This window comes from Geotrypetes seraphini, chromosome 1 (genome assembly GCF_902459505.1).
Source record: "Geotrypetes seraphini chromosome 1, aGeoSer1.1, whole genome shotgun sequence".
Taxonomy (NCBI): Eukaryota; Metazoa; Chordata; class Amphibia; order Gymnophiona; family Dermophiidae; genus Geotrypetes; species Geotrypetes seraphini.
The window spans coordinates 161,954,345-161,981,316 of NC_047084.1; the positions used below are offsets into that span (position 1 = coordinate 161,954,345).

At 42.5% G+C, this 26,972-nt stretch overlaps 1 protein-coding gene across 4 annotated transcripts in view; it reads left to right on the forward strand.

The window, feature by feature from the left end:
• The window catches only part of ARFIP1 (ADP ribosylation factor interacting protein 1), a 188,995-nt gene that overhangs the window by 106,660 nt on the left and 55,363 nt on the right, over positions 1-26,972 (forward strand). For all 4 annotated transcript variants that reach the window (XM_033940751.1, XM_033940741.1, XM_033940761.1 and 1 more), the window contains one exon: positions 1,015-1,236. In XM_033940751.1, the coding sequence (XP_033796642.1) occupies positions 1,015-1,236 (222 nt within the window). The remainder of the gene's footprint in view (positions 1-1,014; positions 1,237-26,972) is intronic.

Here is a 26,972-nt window from a genome sequence, read left to right on the forward strand (position 1 = left end):
CCTTGTTCCATAATGCTTTGTTCTTGCACTGTCTACCACTAGCTCCCCTACTAATAACAAACATTTGTGACCTATATCATCATTATATATAAATAGGTGTTTCTTATGGATTAGCGTGCTGGTGACACATTTTTTCCAACTCCAGTACGTTTCTTTAACATCACAGGAATAATAACAAAGCAATCTGAGCTTTTCCTGTCATTGGGGGAGCAGAGAATCTAAAGAGACGAACTGCATGAAAACAGGAAAATGTAGACGTGACGAAGGTTTTGCTTAGTTTTAGTTAAAAACACATACCTAATTTTCTAACTTTGGAATTTCTATTAGTATTTTGTTCTTTGTTAAAACAAAAATTAGTGATGAATAATTTATTTTGGATTGGTATCTCTCTCAGTTTTGATAGCTTTAAACAAAATGCTGATTTCATTCCATTTTGTCAAATGGAAAAATCATGCATCCACAAATGTGACTTCTACTACTGGTAGTACAAACATAATGATCCAATCTAATGTTCCCAATAAGATGATTAGCATTGTAGGTTTCACTTTGTGTATTGTATGCCCCCCCCCCCCCCAATCAACTTAGAATAACTGAGAGATCATTTGGCTGCTCTTAAACTGAATCACATAAATCTTGGTTTCATCTTCTTGTCATTTAGAGATCTTTGTTAATCCCAAATACATTTTTTCTCCACCACCTTCTCTTGAAGGGTACTTCAGGCATCTATCACCCCTTATATGAAAAAATATTGCCTATCATTTGTCTTTAGTATGTCTAGCTGCTTTAACTTCATTTTGTGCCCCTATTTCTATACCTTCCTTTCCTTTGGGAAAGATTTTATTTTGTGCATTAATACCTTTCAAATAATCAAGCATCTGTAAACATGTACCTACTTTTTGTAGCCAAATAATTTTCTCAAACAGTGATGCTTGAAGAATATAGTGGCTGTATCCCGTACTCCACAGTAATGCAACGTTTTGATATCAAAACTATCTTTTCTTTTCTACCCTGCAGTGTACTCGCCAGCTTATCTCTGAGAAACTAGGGCGTGGTTCAAGAACTGTGGACTTGGAGCTGGAATCTCAAATAGAGATCCTGAGGGATAACAAGAAGAAATATGAAAATATCCTAAAACTGGCACAGACTCTCTCCTCCCAGCTTTATCAGATGGTGCAGACTCAGAAGCTGCTTGGTGATGCTTTTGCAGACTTGAGCTTGAAATCCTTGGAACTTCATGTAAGACTTAATAAAATGCATTTTAAAAATTGATTTTCTGAAAGAGAAGGTATCAATAGCAACAGGAATTTGGAACTGATAACCTATAGCAAACATACACAAAAATTGTACATGGGCTATGGTGCGTTTTTGAAGTGTGCAGTTATTACATTTCCTTTTATGTTTCTTGACTAACAGTTTTTTTCCACCTTTTTTATGGGGTTTCTAGTTGAATTGGAGCCACCTTTTATCGCAGGACAAGCAGGCAGCAAATTCTCCACATGTGGGTGACGTCACCGACGGAGCCCCCTAGCAGACCTTCAAGCTTGTGATTGGCCCGTGCATACGTCTCCTCAGTGTGTCCTCAGTTTTCCGCGGAGCCAGAAGCACTGCTCCCTTGCTTCACGCGATCTGGTCCCTCTTGCACCGCGGCTTGTTTGGTTAGTTTATTTTGAGTCGCTGTGCTCGCGTCTGTGTTTTCTTTCTTTTGTTTGTTTTTCAGTTCGTATCTTTTTGACCGGGTTCCCGGTCTTGCTCTGGCCGCCTGGTTTCGGGGCCACAGCCATCTTTTTTCTTATGTCCCGGCCTCGTTCCGGATTTAAAAACTGTACTAAGTGCAACCGGGTTATCTCCATCACCGATCCTCATCGTTGGTGTGTGGAGTGCTTAGGTGCAGAGCACCGTGCTGAGTTGTGCCCTCATCGTTGGTGTGTGAAGTGCCTGGGTGCAGAGCACCGCGCTGAGTCGTGCCCTCGTTGTGGGACTTTGCAACCACGGGCTCTTCGTAGGAGGGTGGCCAAGATTCTCCAACTCTTTCGCCCCATGGATTCTGCGGGTTAGGCCTCGAGCTCGGCCTCGGCGCCCTCGTTGGGCACTTCGGCCTCGAAGTCCCCGTCGGCCTCGAAGGCTCTGGCCTCGGCCCCTCCTGTTACTCCGGCCTCGGGTAAGTCTCCTCTTTCCTCCTCAGGTGTGCCGGCAAAGAAGCCTACCTCTGAGTCTCATGTCAGTGCTGTCTCGTCGGCATTTTCGAGACATCACTCTAAGCATGCCTCCTCACGTAAGGAATACTCTTCTTCGAGGTCGCCCCCAAAGGAGCGCACTGCTGCACCTAGGACCCAACCATCCTTAGGTTCGGTGCCTATGTTCGAGGACATGCTTAAGGCTATTCTTACCACGCAGCTTTCCTCGGTGTGAGCCAACAGGTCCCGATTTTGACGCCTCTGACCTCTGTCTCAACCCAGTCTCGGTCTGACCAGCCTGAGCATCCCCTCGTTTCTCAAGGCCCTGCCCGCAAGACTCGCCGGGTTCCCTCGAATGATTCTTCCCCCGAGTCGCCTGTGACTTTTCGGGGATCCAGGCCAGGGGGTCGTTTTTGCTCCGCTACTTTGTCGAGGTTTGCCCCTCCTAAAAAGCCCCGGTCTTCTCTGCCCCTTCGGGGCAGGTCTCCGACCGCGAAACCTTCTAGACACACGCTTGTCCTTGAGTTGGACTCTGGGTTGTGCTCCCCATCGAGGCAGCTACCAGCCTCTAAGGGGTCCTCTTCGAAACCGGTGGAAGAATTTTCCGTTACCCAGTCTTCCCTGTGGTGTCACCAGCTAATTCCTCGGACTCCAGGGTCTTCCCCGGCCCACCTAGCACAGGGTCGTTCCTCGACGCCCCCAGACTCTTTAGTAGAGCCTCTTTAGTCTCCCATTTGCAGGACTCCGTGGCCCCGGCTTACTATTCGAGGGAAATTTCTCCCTCTTTCTCAGCTGTCCCCAGATCTCGCTCCAGGTCTCCTCAGGAGGATGTCTTCTTCTCGAAACTCCTCCTTTACTCATTTCATCTCGGACATGGGTAGGGCCTTGAAACTGGACCTCCAGTCTGAGTCCCGTTATACCCAGGAATTTCTGGAGGAAATGGGTGTTGATCATCTGCCCCACGAGGCGTTGTGCTTGCCATTGCACCAGGTTCTCCGGCAAACATTTCTCTGGAACCTGGAGACCCCCCTATGCGGTCACGGCCATTCCTTCCAAGTTGGAGTCCCGTTACCGGACGATTCCGGTTAAGGGGTTTGAAAGTTCTCAGCTTTCTCATCAGTCCTTGGTGGTTGAGTCTTCCTTGAAGTCCAACCCCTCGAAGGTTTACGCTGCCGTCCCTCCGGGTAGGGAGGGCCATACGATGGACAAATTTGGCCGCCATCTATACCAAAACTTAATGATGGCGAATCGTGTCCTTAACTATAACTTTATCTTCACGTCCTACCTCCGGTTTTGTGTGGACACCCTCCGCTCGTTCCAGGAGGACATACCAGATTCTCAGCATCAGGAGTTTCGTCTCCTTGAGGAGACCCTCTCCCAGCTCCGCCTCTATATGTTTCAGGCGGCATACGACGCCTTCGAGTTGTCCTCGAGGGTCACAGCCTTTGTGGTCGCCATGCATCGGCTCGTTTGTCTCCGCATTGTGGATATGGATCCGAATCTACAGGTTCATCTTGCCAATCTCCCGTGTGTGGGTCGTGAGCTCTTCGATGATTCGATCGAGGCGGCCACCAAGCGCCTATTGGACCATGAACGGTCTTTCGCCTCTCTGGTGAAACTTAAACCGAAGGCCCCTCCGGCTCAGCAATACAAAATTCCTCTCCAGAGGTACCCACAGAAATCTACACCTGCCTTCTCTCGGCCTCCTTCAAAGCGGCCGCAGCAGCAACGTCAAACTAAGACCCAGGCTCCGGCGAAGACTGGGCCATCCTTTTGACAATTCCAGTCCGAGCCTTCGGGCTCCCTTCCTCCTGGAGCCTTCCCCCCTCCCCATCAGGGTTCATCTACATCATTTCTATGCCCAGTGGGAAAGTCTTACCACCGACAGTTGGGTGCTTTCTATCATCCGGGAAGGGTACTCCCTTCACTTTAGGCACGTAATGTAATGTAATTTATTTCTTATATACCGCTAAACTCCGTTAGGATTCTAAGCGGTTTACAGAAACCGCTTAGAAATAGACAATAGGGTGCATTAAAATTATAAGTAATATAGGTTACAGAGAAATATACATTAAAGGATACAATAAAATAAGATAAATAAATAAAGAATAGGTACTTTGAAATTCCCTTACTGTCCCGAAGTACCCCCGAACCTGCCTCCAAGAAAGTTTCCTTCTGCTCGGTCTCAGCTGCCTCTCCTTCTGCAGGAAGTTCAGGCCCTTCTTAGCCTTCGGGCGGTCAAGGAGGTTCCCCGGACCAGTGGAACACCGGATTTTATTCCCGGTACTTTCTATTACCCAAGAAGACGGGGGATCTGCGTCCAATCCTGGACCTCTGTGCTCTGAACAAATTTCTGGTCGGGGAACGGTTCAGGATGCTCACCCTTCCTACTTTGTACCCCCTCTTGGACGAGGGGTACTGGCTGTGCTCACTGGACCTCAAGGAGGTATACACGCACATTCCGATACACCCGGCCTCTCGCCAGTATCTGAGATTCCGGGTGGGGGATTTCCATCTCCAGTATCGTGTTCTTCCCTTTGGCCTGGCGGCCTCTCCGAGGATCTTCATGAAATGTCTAGTGGTGGTTGCTGCGGCCCTGCGTCTCCGCGGCCTGCAGGTGTTTCCCTACCTCGACGACTGGTTGATCAAAGCGTCCTCTCGCCATGAAGTTCTGCGAGCGACGAATTAAAGCATCTTGCTCCTTCAGAACCTCGGCTTCGAGGTGAACTTCCCCAAGTCTCAGCTCTGCCCTTCCCAGTCTCTGGAATTTATCGGAGCGGTCCTGGACACGGCTCGTCTCCGCTTCTTCTTGCCTCAGCCTCAACAGGAGACCCTCGTTCGCTTATGCCGGAGGGTAGCCCTTCCGGTCCCGGCTCGGCTCATGATGGTCCTCCTAGGTCACATGGCCTGCACGGTTCACGTGACTCCTTTTGCCAGACTTCACCTCCGTATTCCTCAATGGACTCTAGCGTCCCAGTGGAACCAGGATCGGGACCCTGTCTCTGGACTCATTGTTGAGGCAGTCTCTCCGTTGGTGGATGCTCTCTTCCAATCTTTCCAGAGGTTTTCTGTTTCATACCCCTCCTCCGCAGAAGGTCCTGACTATGGAATCATCGGCCTACGCCTGGGGTGCTCATCTGGATGGTCTTCAGGGTCTTTGGTCCAGTGCCGACCGACTTTGTCACATCAATCTGCTGGAGCTGTGAGCGATCTTCCTCGCCCTGAAGGCTTTTTGTCACCTGCTTCGCGACCGAGTGGCGCTGGTCCGCACAGACAACCAGGTCGCCATGTATTATATCAACAAATGGGGGGGGGGGGGGAACGGGATCCCTGTCCCTGTGCCAGGAGGCGATGCAGCTCTGGGACTGGGCCATCCACCACAACATATTCCTTCGAGTGGTCTACATTCAGGGCCAGCACAGTTGTCTAGCGGACAAGTTAAGTCGTCTTCTGCAGCCTCACGAATGGTCCATCCATTCCTTGACCCTGCATCAGGTATTTGCTCGTTGGGGGACTCCGGACATCGATCTGTTCGCGTCTCCCCACAATCACAAGTTACCCCGCTTCTGCTCCAGGGTCTATACCCTACTCAGACTCGAGGCAGATGCTCTCCTGCTGGATTGGACGAACCTGTTTCTGTATGCGTTCCCTCCATTCCCTCTGATTCTGAAGGCTCTCGTCCGGCTCAAGTCCACGAGTGCCACCATGATTCTGATAGCTCCTCGGTGGCCCCGACATCCATGGTTCTCCCTCCTGTTACAGCTCAGTTCCAGGGAGCCTCTTCTTTTGCCTGTTTTTCCTTCACTGCTTACGCAGAGTCGGGGTTCTCTACTTCATCCCAATCTACAGTCTCTACACTTAACGGCTTGGTTCCTCAAGACTTGATGCCCTCATTCCAGTTCTCTCAGCTTGTGCTGGATGTCCTGGAGGCATCTCGGAAGGAGTCCACTCGCCAATGTTACCATCAGAAGTGGACCTGTTTTTCTTCCTGGTATGCTACTTGACAGTAGGCGCCGCTGTCTGCCTCCTTATCTGCTGTCCTGGACTATCTGTTACACTTATCTGGCGCTGGTCTCAAGTCCTCCTCGGTTCAAGTCCACCTTAGTGCCATTGCTGCTTTTCATCAGCCAATTGACAGGAAGTCTATCTCTGTTCATCCTGTGGTTTCCCGCTTCATGAAAGGCCTTCTCCATGTTCATCCGCCCCTTAAGCCTCCTCCTGTGGTTTGGGATCTTAACGTGGTCCTTGCTCGCTTAATGAAACCCCCGTTCGAGCCGCTGGTGCGGGCTCACTTGAAGTTTCTTACTTGGAAGGTTGTGTTTCTTATTGCTCTCACTTCTGCCCGTCGAGTCAGTGAGCTTCAAGCTTTGATAGCGGACCCTCCTTTCACTGTCTTCCATTATGATAAGGTGGTTCTCCGTACCCATCCTAAGTTCTTGCCTAAGGTTGTTTCTGAGTTTCACATCAACCAATCCATTGTTTTCCCTGTGTTTTTTCCGAAGCCCCATTCTCACCCTGGAGAAGTGGCTCTGCATTCTCTTGATTGTAAGCGTGCGCTGGCCTTCTACTTGAAGCGCACTGCTCCTCATTGTACTGCTCCCCAGTTTTTCATCTCCTTCAATCCTAATCGCTTGGGTCATTCTGTTTCTAAGCGGACCATTTCTAACTGGTTGGCCGCTTGTATCTCTTTGTTACGCTCAGGCTGGTCTCTCCCTCCCGGGTCGAGTCACTGGCCACAAGGTCAGAGCGATGGCGGCATCTGTTGCTTTCCTCCGCTCAACTCCACTTGAGGAAATCTGTAAGACTGCCACTTGGTCCTTGGGTCATACGTTTACCTCACACTACTGTCTGGATGTTTCTCCAGGCGTGATGGCCATTTTGGCCAGTCCGTTTTACAAAACCTATTCTCCTAAACTGCCAACAGTCCCTCCATCCCATTCTGGTTAGCTTGGAGGTCTCCCACATGTAGAGAATATGCTGCCTGCTTGTCCTGGGATAAAACACAGTTACTTACTGTAACAGGTGTTATCCAGGGACAGCAGGCAGATATTCTCGCAAGCCACCCACCTCCCCGTGGTTGGCTTCTTTGCTAGCTATCTGAACTGAGGACACGCTGAGGAGACGCATGCCGTAGGTCGGGCGGGAAGGACACGTGCGCATGCGCGGGCCAATCGCAAGCTTGATGGTCTTCAAGCAAGTCTGCTTGCGAAAATGTCCGCTAGGGGGCTCCATCAGTGACGTCACCCACATGTAGAGAATATCTGTCTGCTGTCGCTGGATAACATCTGTTACGGTAAGTAATTGTGCTATATTGGGCTATGGCACTTTTAGCCTTTATTTAAGGCCATCTGAGAGATGGGGACTTCCCCTACATTTATCTTCCTGTCTCCATACTAAGCCCAGCTATCACAGCAATAATTGTCAACCAGAGGCTACAAACTTGGAGTCTTTTACTAAGGTTCGCTAGCTGATTTAGCGCGCGCTAAATGCTAACCCACCATTATATTCTATGGACAAGTTAGCATTTAGCGCGCACTAAATCGTCTAGCGCATCTTAGTAAAAGAACCCCTTAGTGGACCCTTAGTCTGATCACTTAACTGCTATCCTTGAATGGTGACTGACATACCTTCCTCCCCAGTAGAAAAGTTGCCTCTACACCAGTGTTTCTCAACCTTTTCAAACCAAGTACCCCCTAAGCCTAACAAATACCAACCAAGTACCCCCTCCCAAGCTCCACCCCTGACTCCACCCCCTTAATAATAGTTCTATTTGTAATTCATTTTTCATGTACACACAATATAATGCACTTTTCATATGCACACAATATAATCTTATTAATACATTATGGTAACCACAAAATAAAAAAAAAAACCAAAGCACATTGTACGCAGAGAAAATGTTAATTATCATTTATATGCGTTTTTTTTTTCAAAGAGGTCAAAGCAGATGACTTTAAAATATGCAACATCAGCTCAGTAACAACTATAGAAAAATAGACAAATATAGTGCAAAATATAGACAGCAGATATAAATTCTCAAAACTGACACGGCGCGGGATCAGGCAGGAAGCACAAAGGTCACGCTCCTACGTTATGCGCCACTCTGCAATGAAAAAGGCAGCCATCCAGCAGGAGACCGTGCTGGACCACTGCCAGTTAAAAAAAGGTACCGAGGGGGCTTCAGGCTTCCCAGCACCAGACCACCATACGCACCTACGTGTAGAGGAGGAAAAACCAAGAAGAAAAAATTCTGAACCAAATTTTTTTATCTTGGTTTTTCCTTCTCTACACGTAGGTACGTCTTATAGACCGAAAAATATGGTATTTCATTTTATAAAGTATTTATAAAAGCAATTTATAGCCATCTAGCTTTTAGAATTTTAATTCATATCAATTTGCAAAAACAAGATTAAATTTGTTATATTCATTTGGCTGATTTGTATTCTACCATGAAGAGAGATTGGAATACACACATTACAAAATTCATGTTTTTCGACATAAGCAAATTCATCACATCATCTACCCTGTATGTTAAAATGTTCATTGAAACCAACACAAGATCTAAACAGATTTTGGAAAATTAGGAAGAATGTATCTCTATACCCTGAAATTGAGTTTGCTAAAGATTGCAGCACATAACCTATTGCTGATATGAGACCATTTAGCCTGAGTGCTCCATCTTTATAAAATTTCTCAAAATGTATTTCTTTCACCTTTGTAAAAGAGGTATATGGGAGATGTACTGTGTGCTCAAGGCACACTGCCTCGTCTGTTTTTCATATGATCTTGAGTCAAACAGAAGGACCAGTTTATAGACATGTTCATACACATAAGCGATTTCTAATTTTTTTGCTGATGTAGCTTTCTTTAATTGTACCTTTAAAATATGCTAATTGAGCTTACACCTACATGAATGTAAAATAGGTAATGAACTGCAAAACCTGCTCATTACCTATAGCTAAATAGTGTGTATTTTAAATGTGCATACACTAATGCAGACCCATTAACGCACAAAACTTACATCAACACCAGCAGTAATGTGTTCATGCCAACGGCAGTTTTCTTATGTTTTAAATTATTTGCATTTTATTAACATGGGCCATTACTAAGAGCTAGTTAATGCACATATAGGTTATTGCACTTGTTATGTTGGTCTTCAAGAGGTGTAGCATGCTACTAAATCAGACTTCTGTCCATGCAGATTTTTTTTTTCTAAGCAGAAAAGGAATATTCTGAGAATAGTTAGAAACATTGAAACATGATTACATTACATTACATTAGTAATTTCTATTCCGCCGTTACCTTGCGGTTCAAGGCGGATTACATAGGAATATATCTGGCCATTTCCAGAGGAATTTGAGAGTAGCGAGGTTGTTCAAAAAAGTTCTTATGGCGTTGGATGTTGTTTGAGAATATTGATGGTGTTAGGTTGATTTCAAGGAATTGTTGAGTAGTAGGGTTTTTTTTAATAGTATGTTTTTTTATTTCTTTTCTGAATATTCTGTAGTCTGGGGTCATTATCAGCAAAGTGGAGAATTGGTGGTCCAATCTCACTGCTTTGTGTGGCCAGGAGGCCATTGTATAGTTTTTTTTCCATTTGACTTCTCTGATTGGGGGGTATGTGACTGGAGAGTGGGTTCTCCTTTGTCTGGTTGAGGTGGTTTGGATTAGGCGGTTGTTCAGGTATGTTGGGCTATCGCCATTTATGGTTTTAAACAGTAGACAGTAGAACTTGAATTGTATTCTTACTTGTATTGGTAGCCAGTGTGAATGGAGGTATGCCTCGGTGATGTGGTTTGTAAAGGCCAAATGGCCCATACATTCTGCCCATACATTATCTCCTCCTCTCCCTAAGAGATCCCATGTGCCTATCCCCCGTTTTCTTGAATTCAGACACAGCCTTTATCTCCACCACCTGTACCAGGAGACTATTCCACACATCTTGTCTGTTCATAAATTCATAATAACATAAGAATTGCCATTCTGGGATAGACCAAAGGTCCATCAAGCCCAGTATCCTGTTTCCAACAGTAGCCACCCCAGGTCCCAAGTACCTAGCAAGATCCCAAGTAATAAAACAGATTTTATGTTGCTTATCCTAGAAATAAGCAGTAAATTTCCCCAAGCCATCTCAATAATGGCCTATGGACTTCTCTTTTAGGTAACGATCCAAACTTTTTAAACCCTGCTAAGCTAACTGATTTCACCACATTATCTGACAACGAATCCAGAGTTTAATTAAACATTGTGTAAAGAAATATTTGCTCTGATTTGTTTTAAATCTGCTTCTTAGTAGCTTCATCGCATAACCCCCTAGTCCTAGTATTTTTGGAAAGAGTAAACAAGCAATTCACATCTACCATGTGGTGATACTGGGTGGTAAAGTCCTTTCACCAACCAGCCTCCTTCTTCCCATAATGCTCAAATCAGTTCAGAGAGTAACTGCAAAAGTGCATAGATATCTTAGTTAGTGGAGCATCAGACCTATACCCTTGGTATGATCCCTAGAGTGAGTGATATGGTTAGAAACTGGTAGAGTGGGAAACGACAGAAGGTAGTGATAAAAGAAGTTCACTCTGAGGATAGAGGCATTGCCAGTGATGTCCAGCGGAGTTTGTTGTGGTATGATTCTTTCAATGACCTGCGATAGGTAGAAAGAATATTGGCAAAAGTGGCTTTCCACTGATGATGACTTCTGTAGTGGCTGGGTTGTAGGAGGAAGAAGGTAGACGTCAAATGGAAGAGTCAAGGGAGAAAAAAAATCCCTGGTAATTATGAGGAGGTCCTTGGGCTTTATTTCAAACACCTCTCCACTGCTGCCTTTGAAGTTTTTGTCATTACTAAGAGCACCAGAAGATCATATGTAGGGAAGGGAATCTAGTTTAAAAAAAATATTAATGTTGACAGTACTGGAACTATTTAATTACAGTAACACATTTTGAGTTTTTGTAGAAAAGTATGAAGTATAGTAAGTTCTGGGGTATTTCTTGATCTGGAATTTTTCATGACTATAATGTATATGTGTGGTTTTTAAAGGAAATTGTTTGGTGCTAAAGATAATTTGTTGGGGCTTTCATACATGCAGGAATTTTGAATATGAAGCTTTCCAAATAAGAGACCATTAGAAAGTGGTTCTCCTTATGTGAAGTCTTCCTACATCATTTCAGGGAACTCCTTCAGCTGCTCTTTTATTTGCACAGGCAATGTATGCCCTCATGCTGGATTGGGAAGTTTTTTTAGATTGTTCTGACATTTTCCTACTCTTCCTGTGGATATTGGCAGGCTGTGGGTTACAGGTGTCTGTTTTTGCACTGCTTTTGTTTTTGTAACTCTATACTATCTGTTTAGATATACTGTGTGTTGTAACAATGCATTGCTTTAACTGAGGGTTTGTGATTGCAGACCCCGTTTTTATGTAGGTTTCTAATATGGCTATTATGCAGAATAACTTCAGGGTGCTTTTTCATTTGAGGTTTGTTTTGTTTTCTCCTTTAATAGAGGCTTTATTATTTGACTTGGAGATGGAGGAGGAAAGCAAACGTTTTCATTACCTTGGCAATTGATCATACCATGTACTTTAATAACTGCTCATCTTATTTCATATAGGATAATTATGCCTACAGAACCATTTTATAAGCCATTCCAAACCTCTAGACCACAGGTGTCAAAGTCGGTCCTCGAGGGCCAGAATCCAGTCGGGTTTTCAGGATTTCCCCAATGAATCTGCATGAGATCTATTTGCATGCACTGCTTTCAATGCATATTCATTGGGGAAATCCAGAAAACCCGACTGGATTCCGGCCCTCGAGGAGGGACTTTGACACCCCTGCTCTAGACTATATGTTCTCACTGCCAAGGAGTTCTAGAAAAAGTAGGAAACCTTTTAATTCTATAGGAATTCATTGAAAATATTCATATGTTCTGCATTATGTCTCTCTTTTCCCCAATTAAATCAGGTTTTGAAATTGTCATATGTGCTTTCAGTTCTTAAGGGCATGGCTACAGGTGGCCTGGGTGGGCCATGGCCCCTTGACTTTAGAACATTACATTATTATACTCACAATGGATTAGCTACTTAGTATTACAACTAGTCCATTGAAATCAAGATATAGTACTCCCCCGAGATTCGCAGGGGTTCCGTTCCAGGAACCCACGGAATCTCGAAAAACCGCAAATATGGTTTTTCATGGGGGAACCTGCGAGTGCAGGAAATCATGTGGTACGCTCCGACCGCCTCTTCCTGCTCTAAGTCGGGCCTTATCCAATCAGGAGCTGCTTTGACACACAGCTCCTGATTGGATAAGGCCCAACTTAGTATAGGAAGAGGCGGTCGGAGTGTACCGTGAGTGATTTCCTGCACTCGCGGTGCTCCGGCTGCTCTCTCCTGCTGTCCTTTCCTTGTCGGCGGTTCACGGTCAGAAAATACCGCGAATGACCGGGACCGCAAACCGCCAACTGCGAGCCACCGAGGGAACACTGTATTATGAAACCCACCCTTTAGACCCTTTTATTTCTCTAACTTAACTCCTATTCTTATATCTAATTTAGGTGGACTAGTGGCCTCAGACTTGGAGCATTCACGCCCAGCGAAGGGTGTTAATCTCCACTTTTTTCAATGCTCTTAGTTTTAATCATTGGCTTTCGACCACCTGCCACCCATTTTTATCTTTAATCTCACTCATAACTTTTTAAATTATTTTAAAATATTTTTTCTTTTTCCTATGTTCTCTAAAAATTTAAAGTGCTCTATTTCTTTAAAAAATCAGTATTCAACAGTCACTTTCTTTTTCCAAAAGGGTCAATATCAACAGTCCTTTAGAGTTAGACACACCTAGTCAGTGACAGCAGCATAGGCCAATGAGAGGAAAACTGAAGACAATGTGCCCATCCAAGTTAATCTCGGGACTCAAAAAAGAAATCAGTTCTTGCTACTTCTCTGCAACAAATGCAACAGTAGCTGAGGAAGCTACTTCCAATCCTGCTATGTGGCTGGTTAGGAGGAATTGCTCTTCCCAGTTCCCTCGGGAATGGGAGTTGTACTTCATCAGCATTGCCTATATTATAGACAGCTTGAGGATCAGGTGTTGGTGCTTCAACAAAGCGATCTGCATTTCATTTGCAACTCAAGAGTGGTGACTAGGTCATTGGGCTAGCCCTATCGTCTAACATGTATTTATGTAGGGCATTATTATCTCCAAATGTAGAACAGGAAATAGAATAGACTTAAGTTAGGTGCAGACACTGATGAACAGGAATAATTCTCATGGGAAAAGTAAATCTTCTCTTGAGAGAGACCTCCTGTTTGAAATGTGGTGCACCAATGCAGGTCCATCTTTTTAATTTCTGTCCAATATGTTTGCAGTTTAGGTCATTGTCATGGGTAGTTGTATGATTTGTCCCTTAGCTGTCCTATATTATAAGTTCACAATCCTTTATCTGAAATTCTCATGACCAGAGATATTTTAGAATTTAGAATTTTGGGGGGTTTAGAATGATGTGTCACCAGTGGCTGTAGCGATTCATATTTGTCATCTGCTGCAGCCCTGCAAGCTTCTCTCTGCCCTCTCCTGCCTTGCTGACATCAATTCCTCTTTCCTTCCTGGCTGGATGCGACAGAGCATGCAGGGATGTGGCAGGTACTTGTTTATTTATTCAGTTTTCTATATCTTTCTCTCATTGATTACATGAATGTATTCAGGTACTGAAGCATTATTCCCTGTCTGGCCCAGTGGGCTCACAATCTATCTAATGTACCAGGGGCAATGGGGGCATTAAGTGACTTGTGCAGGGTTACTTGTAGCACCATGGGTTTGAACCCACAACCTCGGGATACTGAGACTGTAGCTTTAACCATTGCGCCACACTGAATCACTGCAGCCACCAGCAACACATCAGAGGAACACCAGTTTGAAGTAAGATGAAAAACTGAACTACTGTCAGTATAGAGCAGGGGTGCCCACACTTTTTTGGCTTGTGAGCTACTTTTAAAATGACCAAGTCAAAATGATCTACCAACAATAAAATTTTAAAAAGCACACTGTACACAGAAAAAATGTTAATTATCATTTGTATTTGGGTTTTTTTTTCAAAGGTCAAGGCAGATGACTTTAAAATATGCAATGTCACCTCAGTAACAACTATACAAAAATATACAAATATATATACCCCCTCCCCTTTTACTAAACCGTAATAGCGGTTTTTAGCGCAGGGAGTTGCGCTGAATACCCCTTGCAGCACCGGACGCTATAAACCACTATCGCGGTTTAGTAAAAGGGGGCCATAGTGCAAAATATAGACAGCAGATATAAATTCTCAAAACGGACACATTTTGATCACTAAATTGAAAATAAAATCATTTTTCCTACTCTTTGTCTGGTGATTTCATGAGTCTCTATTTGCACTTCCTTCTTCTGTAAATCCATTATTTATTTATTTCTGCCCCTCCCCTTTTCTTTCTGTCTCTTTCTTTCTCTCTCCCCCTACCCCCTCTTTATTTCTGTCTTTCTTTCTCTCTCCCCCTGCCCCCCAGCCATCGCGCCGATTTCTCCACTTCCCCGATTCTTTCTCTCTTCCTGCCGCCCCCCCCCCCAGCCACCACACCGATTTCTCCCTGCTTCCCTGAGCCAGGCCTGGCGTATATAAGTGCCGGGTCCACAAGCCTTCACTTCTGACGTTAATTCAGACGTCAGAGAGGAAGTTCCAGGCCAGCCAGGCAGCGATTAGCTGGCCCAGAACTTCCTCTCCAATGGCAGAATTGACGTTGGAGGTGAAGTCTTGTGGGTCCGGTGCTTGTATGCACCAGGCCTAAGGCAGGAAGAAAAAGATTGCAAAGGCAATGCGATCGACTCGCGTTGCTTTTGCGATCTACTGGTCGATCGCGATCAACCATTTGGGCATCCCTGGTGTAGAGTGAAGTCTTTAAAGTGACTTTGGGACCATGTTTCGGTTTGTTACTAAAAGTAAGCTTTTTGTATGAATTAGTAATGCAACCTTACAAAAAGATTTTTGGTTTTTAGTTTGGGGATTTTTAAAAAAAATTTTGGATAAAGGATCTTGTATTTATTTATTTAGATTTCTATCCCATCCTCCCAACAGCTCAGAACGGGTTACAAAAGGACATTCACAGCGTAGGGAGAGGACAAGAAGCTAAAGGCAGGGACTATCGATGACAAAAGAACTAAGAAAGGACGAGAGGATACCGATAGACGCATACAAGGGGACAGTTTCCTAACTATATAGGAACGAGAGGTTAAAGAATGTAGCTTTCGAAGGGGTCAGTTTACAAGGAGTCACTTCACTCATTATCTTTGGCAAAAAAGGAAGGTCTTTGTTGCTCTCTGAAAGACCAGTGACCTGATCTGAGTAGGCAGTTGGTTCCACAGGCAAGGGATAAAGTGGCTATATGAGCATTTGCTTGCTGATTCTAGTTTGAGAGATCTTCCTGAGGGGATGCAGAGTCGCTTCTCCTGTAGTAATGAAGTTTTGCAAGTGCCACTATCGGCCTCTTTTACAAAGCCACACAGCAAAAGCCCCGAAGTCCTTTAAATCTCTGTGGGCTTCGGGGCTATTAGCGCAGCGCAGCCGCTAGCTAAGTCAGATTTTTTTTTTTAAGCCTCCCACATGGCATTTAAAACCACAATTTCTTTAAAAAATCTCTTGAGAGTGCCTCATTCTAGTTAAGTAAAAATATATATATTTTTTTAATATATGATACAGAAAAGCAAAGTAGTTCATTTTATACCAAAATAATATGTGCCTATTGCTTTTCAAACAAGTCCTTTCTGAATAAGCATGATTTTTTAAAGAAAAAATAAAGTTGTAATTGAAAAATACATGTGATGAGATGTTTGTAAGTGAACCAAAGCTATTTTATCTGTTTTAAAAGCAGTAAATGTAAATCAATTGTCTAAAATGTCACGGTCTAAGACAGGGGTGTCCAGTGGCCCCCATGAAGTATTTTGTGCTGCCCCTGGGTGTTTACCGTCTTGCCGGCTCCCTCCTCTGTCTTGCTGCAGTGTTTGCGTGTTTATGCGGGCCCAGAAACATTTTTTTCGGCCAATGCGTCCCAAGGAAGCCAAAAAGTTGGACACCCCTGGTCTAAGATGTATTTTGAGCATGCCTTGTTTGCTACTATGTTGGTATATTTCAGCTGTCTGTCTCATTTATGACACTATACTTGCCGCCATGTTGGAATGAATGCATTATTCTGGTTAGGTTCTATCTATTAGTGGTGGGAAGGAGTGTGTTTTTTAAGTCTATGACTTGAAACAATGGCAAACATCTTGAGAGCTTTCTCCTGTTTGTGTAGAGAGAAGATGGGTAGAATAATTGGCTCATGTTGCTTCATGTTCAGAGGTTCAGAATATTACTTCTTCACATACATAGCTTTGACTCAGGAGCTTCCATGCCAAGACACTGACTAGTCATAGGTTTTGAGGTGCTCCTTTATTTTTTCTGTTTTAGACCTTATCAGTCACTTCATGAGTATATTATATTTGTTTGCTTTACTGCCTTTATGTTTGTATCCTTAACGACATCTGAGAGAGACTTTGTGTATCTCAACTCTTGATTCTTGTTTGTTGTTTTTGCTGCTAAGGGGATTTACTTTGTTAGCTTGGATTCAAGTTCTGTATGTTTACTGATGACACAGCACGTTCTCATGTTTCTTTAACACCTGAGACCCAACATGAGGAGGAATTGCTAATTAATCACATCTAATTGGAAGTGCTACCACATGAGATTTTTTTCTGTTAATATTGCAAGACCTCTCTGTCAACTCCACCTGGCTTTCACAGGGAAATTATTATGGTTTTGTCCTACTTGTAAGTTGCACTACGTAAAAAAAAATAAATAAAAAAACGCTTTTTTCCTAATGTTTCTTTTGATCGTCCTCTTTACGTTGCCCTAAATCAGATTGTGGCTTAGTCTACTGAGACACACAAGTACTGCTTAGTCAGCAGTTGTCACTGTGAACTTTGGAAGCCCAATGGGAGTTGGGCCTGTTTTGGAACCTAATCTGGAAGGCTTCTCTCTCTCACACTTCATAACATGCTCCTGCTGATTTGAACTGAGGCTCCCAAAGAGCTATAGTTGATTTGTGTTTGTGCTTGTCTGATAGCACTAGTTTGTGGGAAGGGGTAAAACGCGGACCTCGCGGATCTAAATCCGTACGGCCTTAAAAATCTGAGGTCCATGTCCATGGCGCTTGTAGTTTCTGTCGCTGACAGACCTTGATGAGATTTTAGCACTGACGGATCCGTCTCAGCATAGGGAGGGAAAAGTGTTAGGATCCGTCAGCGCTAAAATCTGACAGACCTCGAATAGTTTCTGGCTCTGACAGACCTCGATGAGATTTTAGCGCTGACGGATCCTAATACTTTTCCCTCCCTATGCTGAGATGGATCCGTCAGTGCTAAAATCTCATCAAGGTCTGTCAGCGACAGAAACTACAAGCGCCACGGACACAGACCAACACGGACCTCAGATTTTTAAGGCCGTACGGGTTTAGATCCGCTAGGTCCGTCAGGTCTGCGTTTTACCCCTTCCCCTAGTTTGTGTTTGGGAGAACTGCATAAACAGTCATCTTGGGTACATTTAGTTTTGAGTTATTAAAACATTTATATTTTATGAAATTGGGTTCCAGATTTAAATGTAACCTTTGGGGTATAATGTACTTTATTTTATTTATTTATTCAATTATACCATTCTCCCAAGGGAGCTCAGAATGGTTTACATGAATTTATTGTAACCGCGCTGAGCTCTCTTCTTGTGGAGAAGATGCGGTATATAAGCTTAAAGTTTAGTTTAGATTCAGGTACTTGAGCATTTTTCCCTGTCTGTCCCAATGGAGTCACAATCTATCTGCTTTCAAAATAATTCTGCATGGCCCTGTGTTTAGCTTGTAATCGAGAACTATAGTCAGCAATGTATATTTGGGTACCCTCTTTAGAAATAACTTTGAAGGCAGTAGAATACTTTAAAATGTTTACACAGAATCTTTTATATCAGAGTTTGATAGTTTCCTAGATCCTAAGACTTGTAACCACTGAAATTTTTATTCATTTGTGCACTTCCATAAATTGCACATTCATAGTGTGCTCAAGATGATACACATAAATTATTTAACACGGTAGCAGGAAAGAACAGATAAGAGACAACTGCTCTCCGTTTCACCATCTGGCAATGGAGAGAGACTTTAGGCTGTGGTTGGTGGAACAGTGGGAGAGAAGCCAAAAGGGTAGGTGGGTCAGTGCGTCCACCCACCTACCCCACCCAAAGCTGCAGCTTTATCCTCTCTCCATTGCCCACCTGCCCCCGCTGTAGTTTTAACCCTTCCATGCGGGAAGGGGTAAAACGCAGACCTCATGGATCTTAACTGCACATCCTTAAAAATCTGAGGTCCGTGCCACTTTTAGTCTCAGCATAGGGAGGGAAAAGCATTAGGATCCGTCAGAGCTAAATTGTTATAGAGGTCTGTTGGAGCCATAGCCTATGCTGAGATTAAAAGGGTGTGCAGTTAAGATCCGTGAGGGGTTTTACCCCTTCCCTGCTATTAGTCCCATCCACTTTCAGCAAATACAGTCACTCTTCATCACCTAACCAGTCTCCCCAGCAGCAAACTTGACTTAAATCCCTATCCACAGCACTGACTTCTGAATCTCTGTTCTACTCTCTCCCCCCCAAAAAAAAAACCCCAGACAAGAGCTTCTTTCAATTCCCATCCCCTCAAAAAAAAAACTCCAGTAATTTATCCTACCAAAAGGACTGATAGAGAGTTGCCTCCAGAGAAACAGTGTTCCTTAAGGGCTGCTTCTGTGGTTGCTATTGCTCCAAGTATTTTCTTTATCATGGTAGCTTTAATGTGAATGGATACCCCCAACTTTTTCTCTCTTTACCTCATTGCAGTGCCACATACCTCTCTATCTCTCACCACCTCATATATGTGGTTACGTGCCATCGAGTCTCTAGGGCACAGGTGTCAAAGTCCCTCCTCGAGGGCCGCAATCCAGTCGGGTTTTCAGGATTTCCCCAATGAATACGTATTGAAAGCATTGCATGCAAATAGATCTCATGCATATTCATTGGTGAAATCCTGAAAACTCGACTGGATTGCGGCCCTCGAGGAGGGACTTTGACACCCCTGCTCTAGGGCTTCAATCCCATATATGACACCCCCCCCCACAAGAAAACCCCCTGAATTCTTAATACAGCTCTAGCTTTTTATCTTCTCCACCGCACATCTCTCACTCACCCCCTCCCACCACCACAGCAGCATAGACAATTCTTGCTCCATCTCCTGCAGCACACCCAGCTGTTATGCCCCTTTCCTCCACTCAAGACACCTAGAGCTCTTTCCTCTTCTCTGCCCTGTGGCACACAGCTCACACACCCTTAGCACTGCACACAACTTCCATTCCCTCAATCCCACCTCTCTAGCCCAGTAAGGATCAGAAGCAGAAGGCAAGAATAGCTGTGCTAAATTCAAAATCTATTCCACCTGGTTCAGTTTTTGCATGCTATATGAGTGGAAGCAGAGGAAGCTGTGGCCTGACACACAGCCACTCTGCTTTCCTTTTGCTGTTATTTATTGCCCACCAGGAATTTGAGGTTGCCAACTTTTTGATAGAAAAAAACATGGTGCCTGCCCTGATCATGCATTTCCTCTCCTGTCCCACCCTACCCCAAGTCCCTTGCCATACCTACTGTTGCACACTTCTCTCATCCTTTCCATCTGCAGCCTACTATCCACAACAGAGTTGCCATCTCAGAAGAAAGAAAATGACACATTTATGTACATTCTATGATTATAAATAAATAGAAATGCTCCACCTACTAACTAGAAAGCACAACACAACGGAAGAAAAAGGCCTCAGGTATTATTACGGCAGAGCCGAAGCTCAACCACCTCCACCCACATCATTGGCCAAAAAAACTTCCGAAGTGAATGTGCTACTACCACTACACTTCATCCACTCAATATAATAAACCCCGGCTATATATCACATCCCCATATTAATAACAGGATGGTTATGAAAGAATATTTTGATACTCAATCCTCAGAGGGAAATTGTACCCGTTGGCTCAAGTGTATGAATACACTGAACCCACTCTTCACGGGATCTCATGGGATCAAAATATATCATATTATGCAAAATATTTATTAAATTTTTCTATATTCAATATGAACTTGTACTTAACTTATAAAGTTCGTTCTTTCTTTTTTTTGAACTTATTTAAAATAGGAGCGCCTCCACCACAATAGGTGCTAGTGTAATGGTAGTAGCACATTCACTTCGGAAGTTTTTTTGGCCAATGATGTGGTTTGAGCTTCGGCTCTGCCGTAATAATACCTGAGGCCTTTTTCTTCCGTTGTGTTTGTGCTTTCTAGTTAGTAGGTGGAGCATTTCTATTTATTTATATTTATTGATCCACTTCCACGATTGCAAGTAGAATTACATTCTATGATTATTTCACAAACCCTGTCTGATGTTATAACAAACTAAATTTAAATTAAAGTTTTGAAGTCATCTCAGTAAGACCAACATGCAGTCTATCTACTGCAAAACACCAAACACAAACTCATGCAAAAAATGCACTGAGAATCTTATTATGCAATAACAGCACTAATTCCCGAGATTTAAAGAGCAACAGCTTTATTTGTGAAAAAGTCAGCACTCTAAATATTATGCCATGCCTAGAATACCACCCTTCAAATCTCTACACAAAAACTGAATTCTAGCTAGCAGAAAACTACATATGCAGAACACAGACACTAAACAAATATGAAATAAGGAACCACAGCAAATAATAATAACAGTTTATATATCGCAAGGCCGTAAAGTTCTATGCGGTTTACAATAATTAAAAACACAACAAATTGAATAAAACTAAAAAGGTAAAAAAACAATAACTAAAAACCCTAAAAAGATCTGATTATTGAATGATAAAATTCTACAAATCAGCAACTAAGTACTTCAAAAACAGATATAAGAACATAAGAAGTTGCCTCCACTGGGTCAGACCAGAGGTCCATCTTGCCCAGCGGTCCGCTCCCGCGGCGGCCCTTCTGTGACCTGTGAAGTGGTTTCTGACCACTTCTATAACCTACCTCTAGTTCTATCTGTACCCCTCAATCCCCTTATCCTCCAGGAACCTATCCAAACCTTCCTTGAACCCCTGTATAGTGCTCTGGCTTATCACATCCTCTGGAAGTGCGTTCCATGTTTTTAGATGTCTCCTAAATTCCCCATAAGTATCAGTAAGCAGAAGCAATTGTTCTAGATCTTTGCCCCATAATGCTGCCTGATATGAAAAAAGATATTGATGTTTTTTAAGTTTACATCCTCTAATCAGCGGAAAAACAAAATTCAGGTGTGAGCTTCTCTTATGTCTGTTGGTGGAAAAGAGAAAAACTCAGTTATGTATTTAGGAGCTAAACCAAATAAAACCTTAAAACAAAAACAACCAAAGTTAAACTTCACACGTGCCTCCATCGGCAACCAGTGCAGCACTCGATAGGAAAGTGTTACATGATCGTGTTTCTTCAACCTGACCGCCGCATTTTGCACCATTCACAATCGTTGCATATTCTTATGAGAAATTGCTAAGTAGGCAATATTGAAGTAATCAAGTTGACTTAATATAAGAGATTGTACCAAAATTCTAAATGATGAAACATCAAAATACGCTCTAATGGACCGAAGCTTCCAAAGAGTAAAGAAACCCTTTCTAACCAAAGAGTCCACCTGGTCCTTCATAGTCAAACCCTGGTCCAATACATACTGATGTTTTAGTATCAAACGAGTGAGGTAAAGCTACAAAAATTTTCGTTTTTCTGAATTAAGCTTTAGTCTAAATTCAGTCATCCATTGCTCCATCAAATTGAACACTTCTGTTGCCTTAGGAATGACTTCAGAAAGAGAGGTAGCAAATGGAATAATGATCTTAAAATCATCTGCATAACTAAATAACTTTATCCCCAGCTGGGACAATTGCACACCTAACAATGACATATAAACATTTAAATGCAATGGGGTTCATGGAGACCCCAGCAAGGACCAAAAGAAGAGAACAGGTCTTCAAAACTCTCTTTATTAGCAACCAGTGATAAAATCCATTCACATAGTAGTCTTGTCAATCATAAAATCATAGGGCAAATCATGGACTCGATACCAGGATTCCGAGAACATATAATGTTATAAAATGCCATGTGACATAGATATCATAAAAATAAATAATTGACAACAATATCTTAACATGAAATAAATAATTAACAATAATTGAAATACATTAAAAATATATAAATTCAAAAATATATAAAATTCAAAAGACATACATACCCAAATAGGTTAATGACAAACCAAAAGTGAAAGTCAAATCTATGTGGATATTATGAAAGACAAATTGCATATTTAATATATCTTGCATATCATTTAAAATGGCAATGCACATGCATTCTAATAGCAACAATATATAATTGCACTAATTACCAGTAATAAAGACTCAATGCTGAAAACTCTGTTAGGACTATAGGCAAAACTATTGACAAATCATGGATGCGACACGGACCGTTTTTCAGCTAATTTGCCTGCATCAGGAGTCCTAGAACATATCTAATATAATAAAGTCCTAAGCACGCATGCGCACTCCCATCTGCGTGCTCCCATTTTCCGTGAGCTGTAGGGACCCGCAGGTAGGAGTGCGCATGTGCGCAGCGGCGCAGAGCCTGTCGGGTGTGGCGGCTCTTGCAGTCTGAAGGATGTGAACTGGCCAGGGTGACGTCAGCGGGAGCCGGAATGGACTTTAATTTCTGCCTCCCAGGCTTTTCCTCCTGCTCCGGCTGGGCCCGCGTAAAAAAAAACAAAACCCAGAGCTCTCTTCAGCTCCGGCAAGGGCTGCGGGTCCTGAAATCTTCCGATTCCAGCAGCGTCTGCAGCACTCTACACACGCTGCTTCACAGTGTGTAGAGTGCTGCAGACGCTGCTGGAATCGGAAGGTTAGTCGGGACCGCGGGAAGGAGGGCGTGCGGTAAGGGACTAAGGGAGCCGGCCAGACCACGGGAAGGGAAAGGGGGGGTAGGGGAAACGCTGCTGCTGCACAGGGAAGTGGTGTGGAGGGAGGGAAATGGAGGGGGAGGGAATCCTGCTGTGGCTGCTGCACAGAGAAGTGGTGGGAGAGACATGCTGCTGCATAGGAGGCAGGGAGAGAGACAGAAAGAAAAGAAGAAAGACACAGGGACAGGGAGAGACACAGAAAGACAGACAGACAAAGGGGGCCAGGGAGAGAGACAAGACAGCGGGAGGGAGAGAGAGACAGAAATAAAAGACACACAGACATATTCTAGCACCCATTAATGTAACGGGCTAAAATACTAGTAATGATATAAAATGCCATGTGACATAGATATCATAAAAATAAATAATTGACAACAATATCTTAACATGAAATAAATAATTAACAATACTTGAAATACATTAAAATATATAAATTAAAAAATATATAAAATTCAAAAGACATGCATACCCAAATAGGTTAATGACAAACCAAAAGTGAAAGCCAAATCTATGCGGATACTATGAAATGCAATTTGCATACTTAATGTATCTTGCACATCATTTAAAATGTGCAATGCACATGCATTCTAATAACAACGGTATATAATTGCACCATTTACCTATCATGACTAGAAATTTAATGAGCACTATTTACCAGTAATAAAGACTGAATGTTGAAAACTCTGGTAGGACTGTAGGCAAAACTATTGGCTAACAACACTGATTAACTACAGACATAATACTTGAAACAGTGTTACGAACGAACTACTCATTCAAACCTCCAACAAGATGCATTGTTTACCAAATGTTTTGTTCTAACTTCAAACATGATACATTGTAACAAAGTATTAGAAGGAGGACAATACTAATATGGTATACAAATATATACAAAACCTAAGCGGATTTATCATAATGAATGTCACACTTTAAGATTGGAACATAATGGGGTCTTAAAAAGAAGAGGAAGTAATGAGAATGAGCCAATGCAAGTAAAATAATGCAATTGAAAATTTAAAAATACGGGCAGACAATAAAAACAAAGAAAGCAATAATAATAATAATTTTTATTTTTATATACCGCCAAAGCCATGAAAAGTTCGAGGCGGTTTACAAGAAGCGCTGGACAATCAGCGAAGAGGTCAACAATTTAAAGACATCTATACAATCTTATGTAATGGAAGAAGTAGAAAGCTATATAGTTCTTAAGGTTAATGGTTGAATTTGCAGTGCTATAAAATTCTTAGTTTACAAATCGATTGAACAAACTCGTTTTTATCAATTTTCTAAAATTGAGGTAGGTCAAATAATATAATAAAAATTAAAAATGCGAGCAATCAGACAATAAAAAACAATGAAAGCAATAAAACCAGCGGCAAATAATAAAGAAAAAGAACAAAGGGCTCCTTTTACTAAGCTGTGATAGCGGTTTCGGCACGCCCTAGATGCTAACACTAGCATTGAGCTGGAGTTAGTTCTAGCTGTGTAGCAAAGGTTTAGTGCACGCTAAAATGCGTGCGCTAAAAACGCTATTGCAAGCTTAGCAAAAGGAGCCCATAATGTCATTTGAATACGTTATCACCTTGTTATCAGCTGTGTCATGGACAAGAAGCAAACAATGGAAATGTGTGCTGAAAAGTACAGTGTAAAAACATTTGTAAAAGTGCACTTTCCTGAATAAAATGGACGCTTACCTGAATAAAAACTAGATGAGTAATTGGTATCTGGCTACTTGAAGAATACTTTCTTGAATAAAAACTTAAAGCGTTTCATTCCAATTAAGATCTAGTAAGGTCTAATAAGAATGGCAAAAAGGCCAATAGTAAAAACCAAAGTTTTGTAGGACGAAGGTTAAAACAAAAAGTTAGATTTTATTGTCTGATTTGCTTATTTTTAATTTTTATGATATTATTTGACTTCCCTTGGTTTTATTGCTTTTTTTGTTTTTATTGTCTGCCCGTATTTTTAAATTTTCAATTGCATTATTTTACTTGCATTGGCTCATTCTCATTACTTCCTCTTCTTTTTAAGACCCCATTATGTTCCAATCTTAAAGTGTGACATTCATTATGATAAATCCGCTTAGGTTTTGTATATACAGTGGTGCCTCGCATAACAAACGCCTCGCACAACGAACGCTGCACACAACGAACTTCATGTCTTGATTCACACAACGAACTTCGTTTCACACAACGAACTTCGTTTCACACAACGAACTTCGTTTCACACAACGAAGTCGCCCGAGCTGCCGATGTATTGCATCCTTCCGCGCAGGCACTGCAGGCAGTCGTTAGTCACTGCACTTAACTGCCCTCTCTCACTGTATACAGTCGTCCTTTTAAGATAAACTCAATATTTTTTATATATCATGGCTTCTAAAAAAAGCAGGAAGGTGATTTCTGTTGAAATGAAACGGGAAATAATTAGAAGGAGTGAATGTGGGGTAAAACAGTGTGACCTCGTCAAAGAGTTTGGCCTCAGCAAGACCACCATTTTCACCATTTTGACAAATTTATCTTTTTTTATGTCATCTTAGCATATTTTATGCTGCAGAACGAATTATTTTTTTTAACATGTATTGTTATGGGAAAACGCGTTTCACATAACGAACTTTTCGCATAACAAACTTGCTCCTGGAACGAATTAAGTTCGTTGTGTGAGGCACCACTGTATTTGTATACCATATTAGTATTGTCCTCCTTCTGATACTTTGTTACAATGTATCATGTTTGAAGTTAGAACAAAACATTTGGTAAACAATGCATCTTGTTGGAGATTTGAATGAGTAGTTCGTTCGTAACACTGTTTCAAGTATTATGTCTGTAGTTAATCAGTGTTGTTAGCCAATAGTTTTGCCTACAGTCCTACCAGAGTTTTCAACATTCAGTCTTTATTACTGGTAAATAGTGCTCATTAAATTTCTAGTCATGATAGGTAAATGGTGCAATTATATACCGTTGTTATTAGAATGCATGTGCATTGCACATTTTAAATGATGTGCAAGATACATTAAGTATGCAAATTGCATTTCATAGTATCCGCATAGATTTGGCTTTCACTTTTGGTTTGTCATTAACCTATTTGGGTATGCATGTCTTTTGAATTTTTTATATTTTTTAATGTATTTCAAGTATTGTTAATTATTTATTTCATGTTAAGATATTGTTGTCAATTATTTATTTTATGATATCTATGTCTTATGGCATTTTATATCATTATATGTTCTAGGACTCCTGATGCAGGCAACTTAGCTGAAACACGGTCCGTGTCGCATCCATGATTTGCCATATGCTTTTATGATTGACAAGACTACTGTGTGCATGGATTTTATCATTGGTTGTTAATAAGTGGGTTTTAAAACTAAGCATTCTTTGCTCTCTTCTTTTGGATAATAGAGATATGAAATTTGACCTGGAAATCTCAAGGAGTTACACTGCATATATAGCAATACTAGGGAAACAGAAATAAATGCATGTTTCTATCTCACTCATTCTCCAACATTGCCCTGTGTCCCTGTCTCCATGCCCAGCATCTCTTGTCTGTGCCCTGTCCCTCCCCTGCCCCCACTCATGGTCTAGCATAGCTCCCTCCAGTCCCCCACCCCGGGTCCAACACGTCTTGCTCCAACCCCCACCCAGGGTCTAGCTCAAGTCCCTCTAGCCCAGGCTAAGGCGCATTTCCCTTCACCACACTTCCCTCCTTCTAGGTCCTGTAACCTTGTGTTTTTGCCAGCAGCAGCGATTAAGGC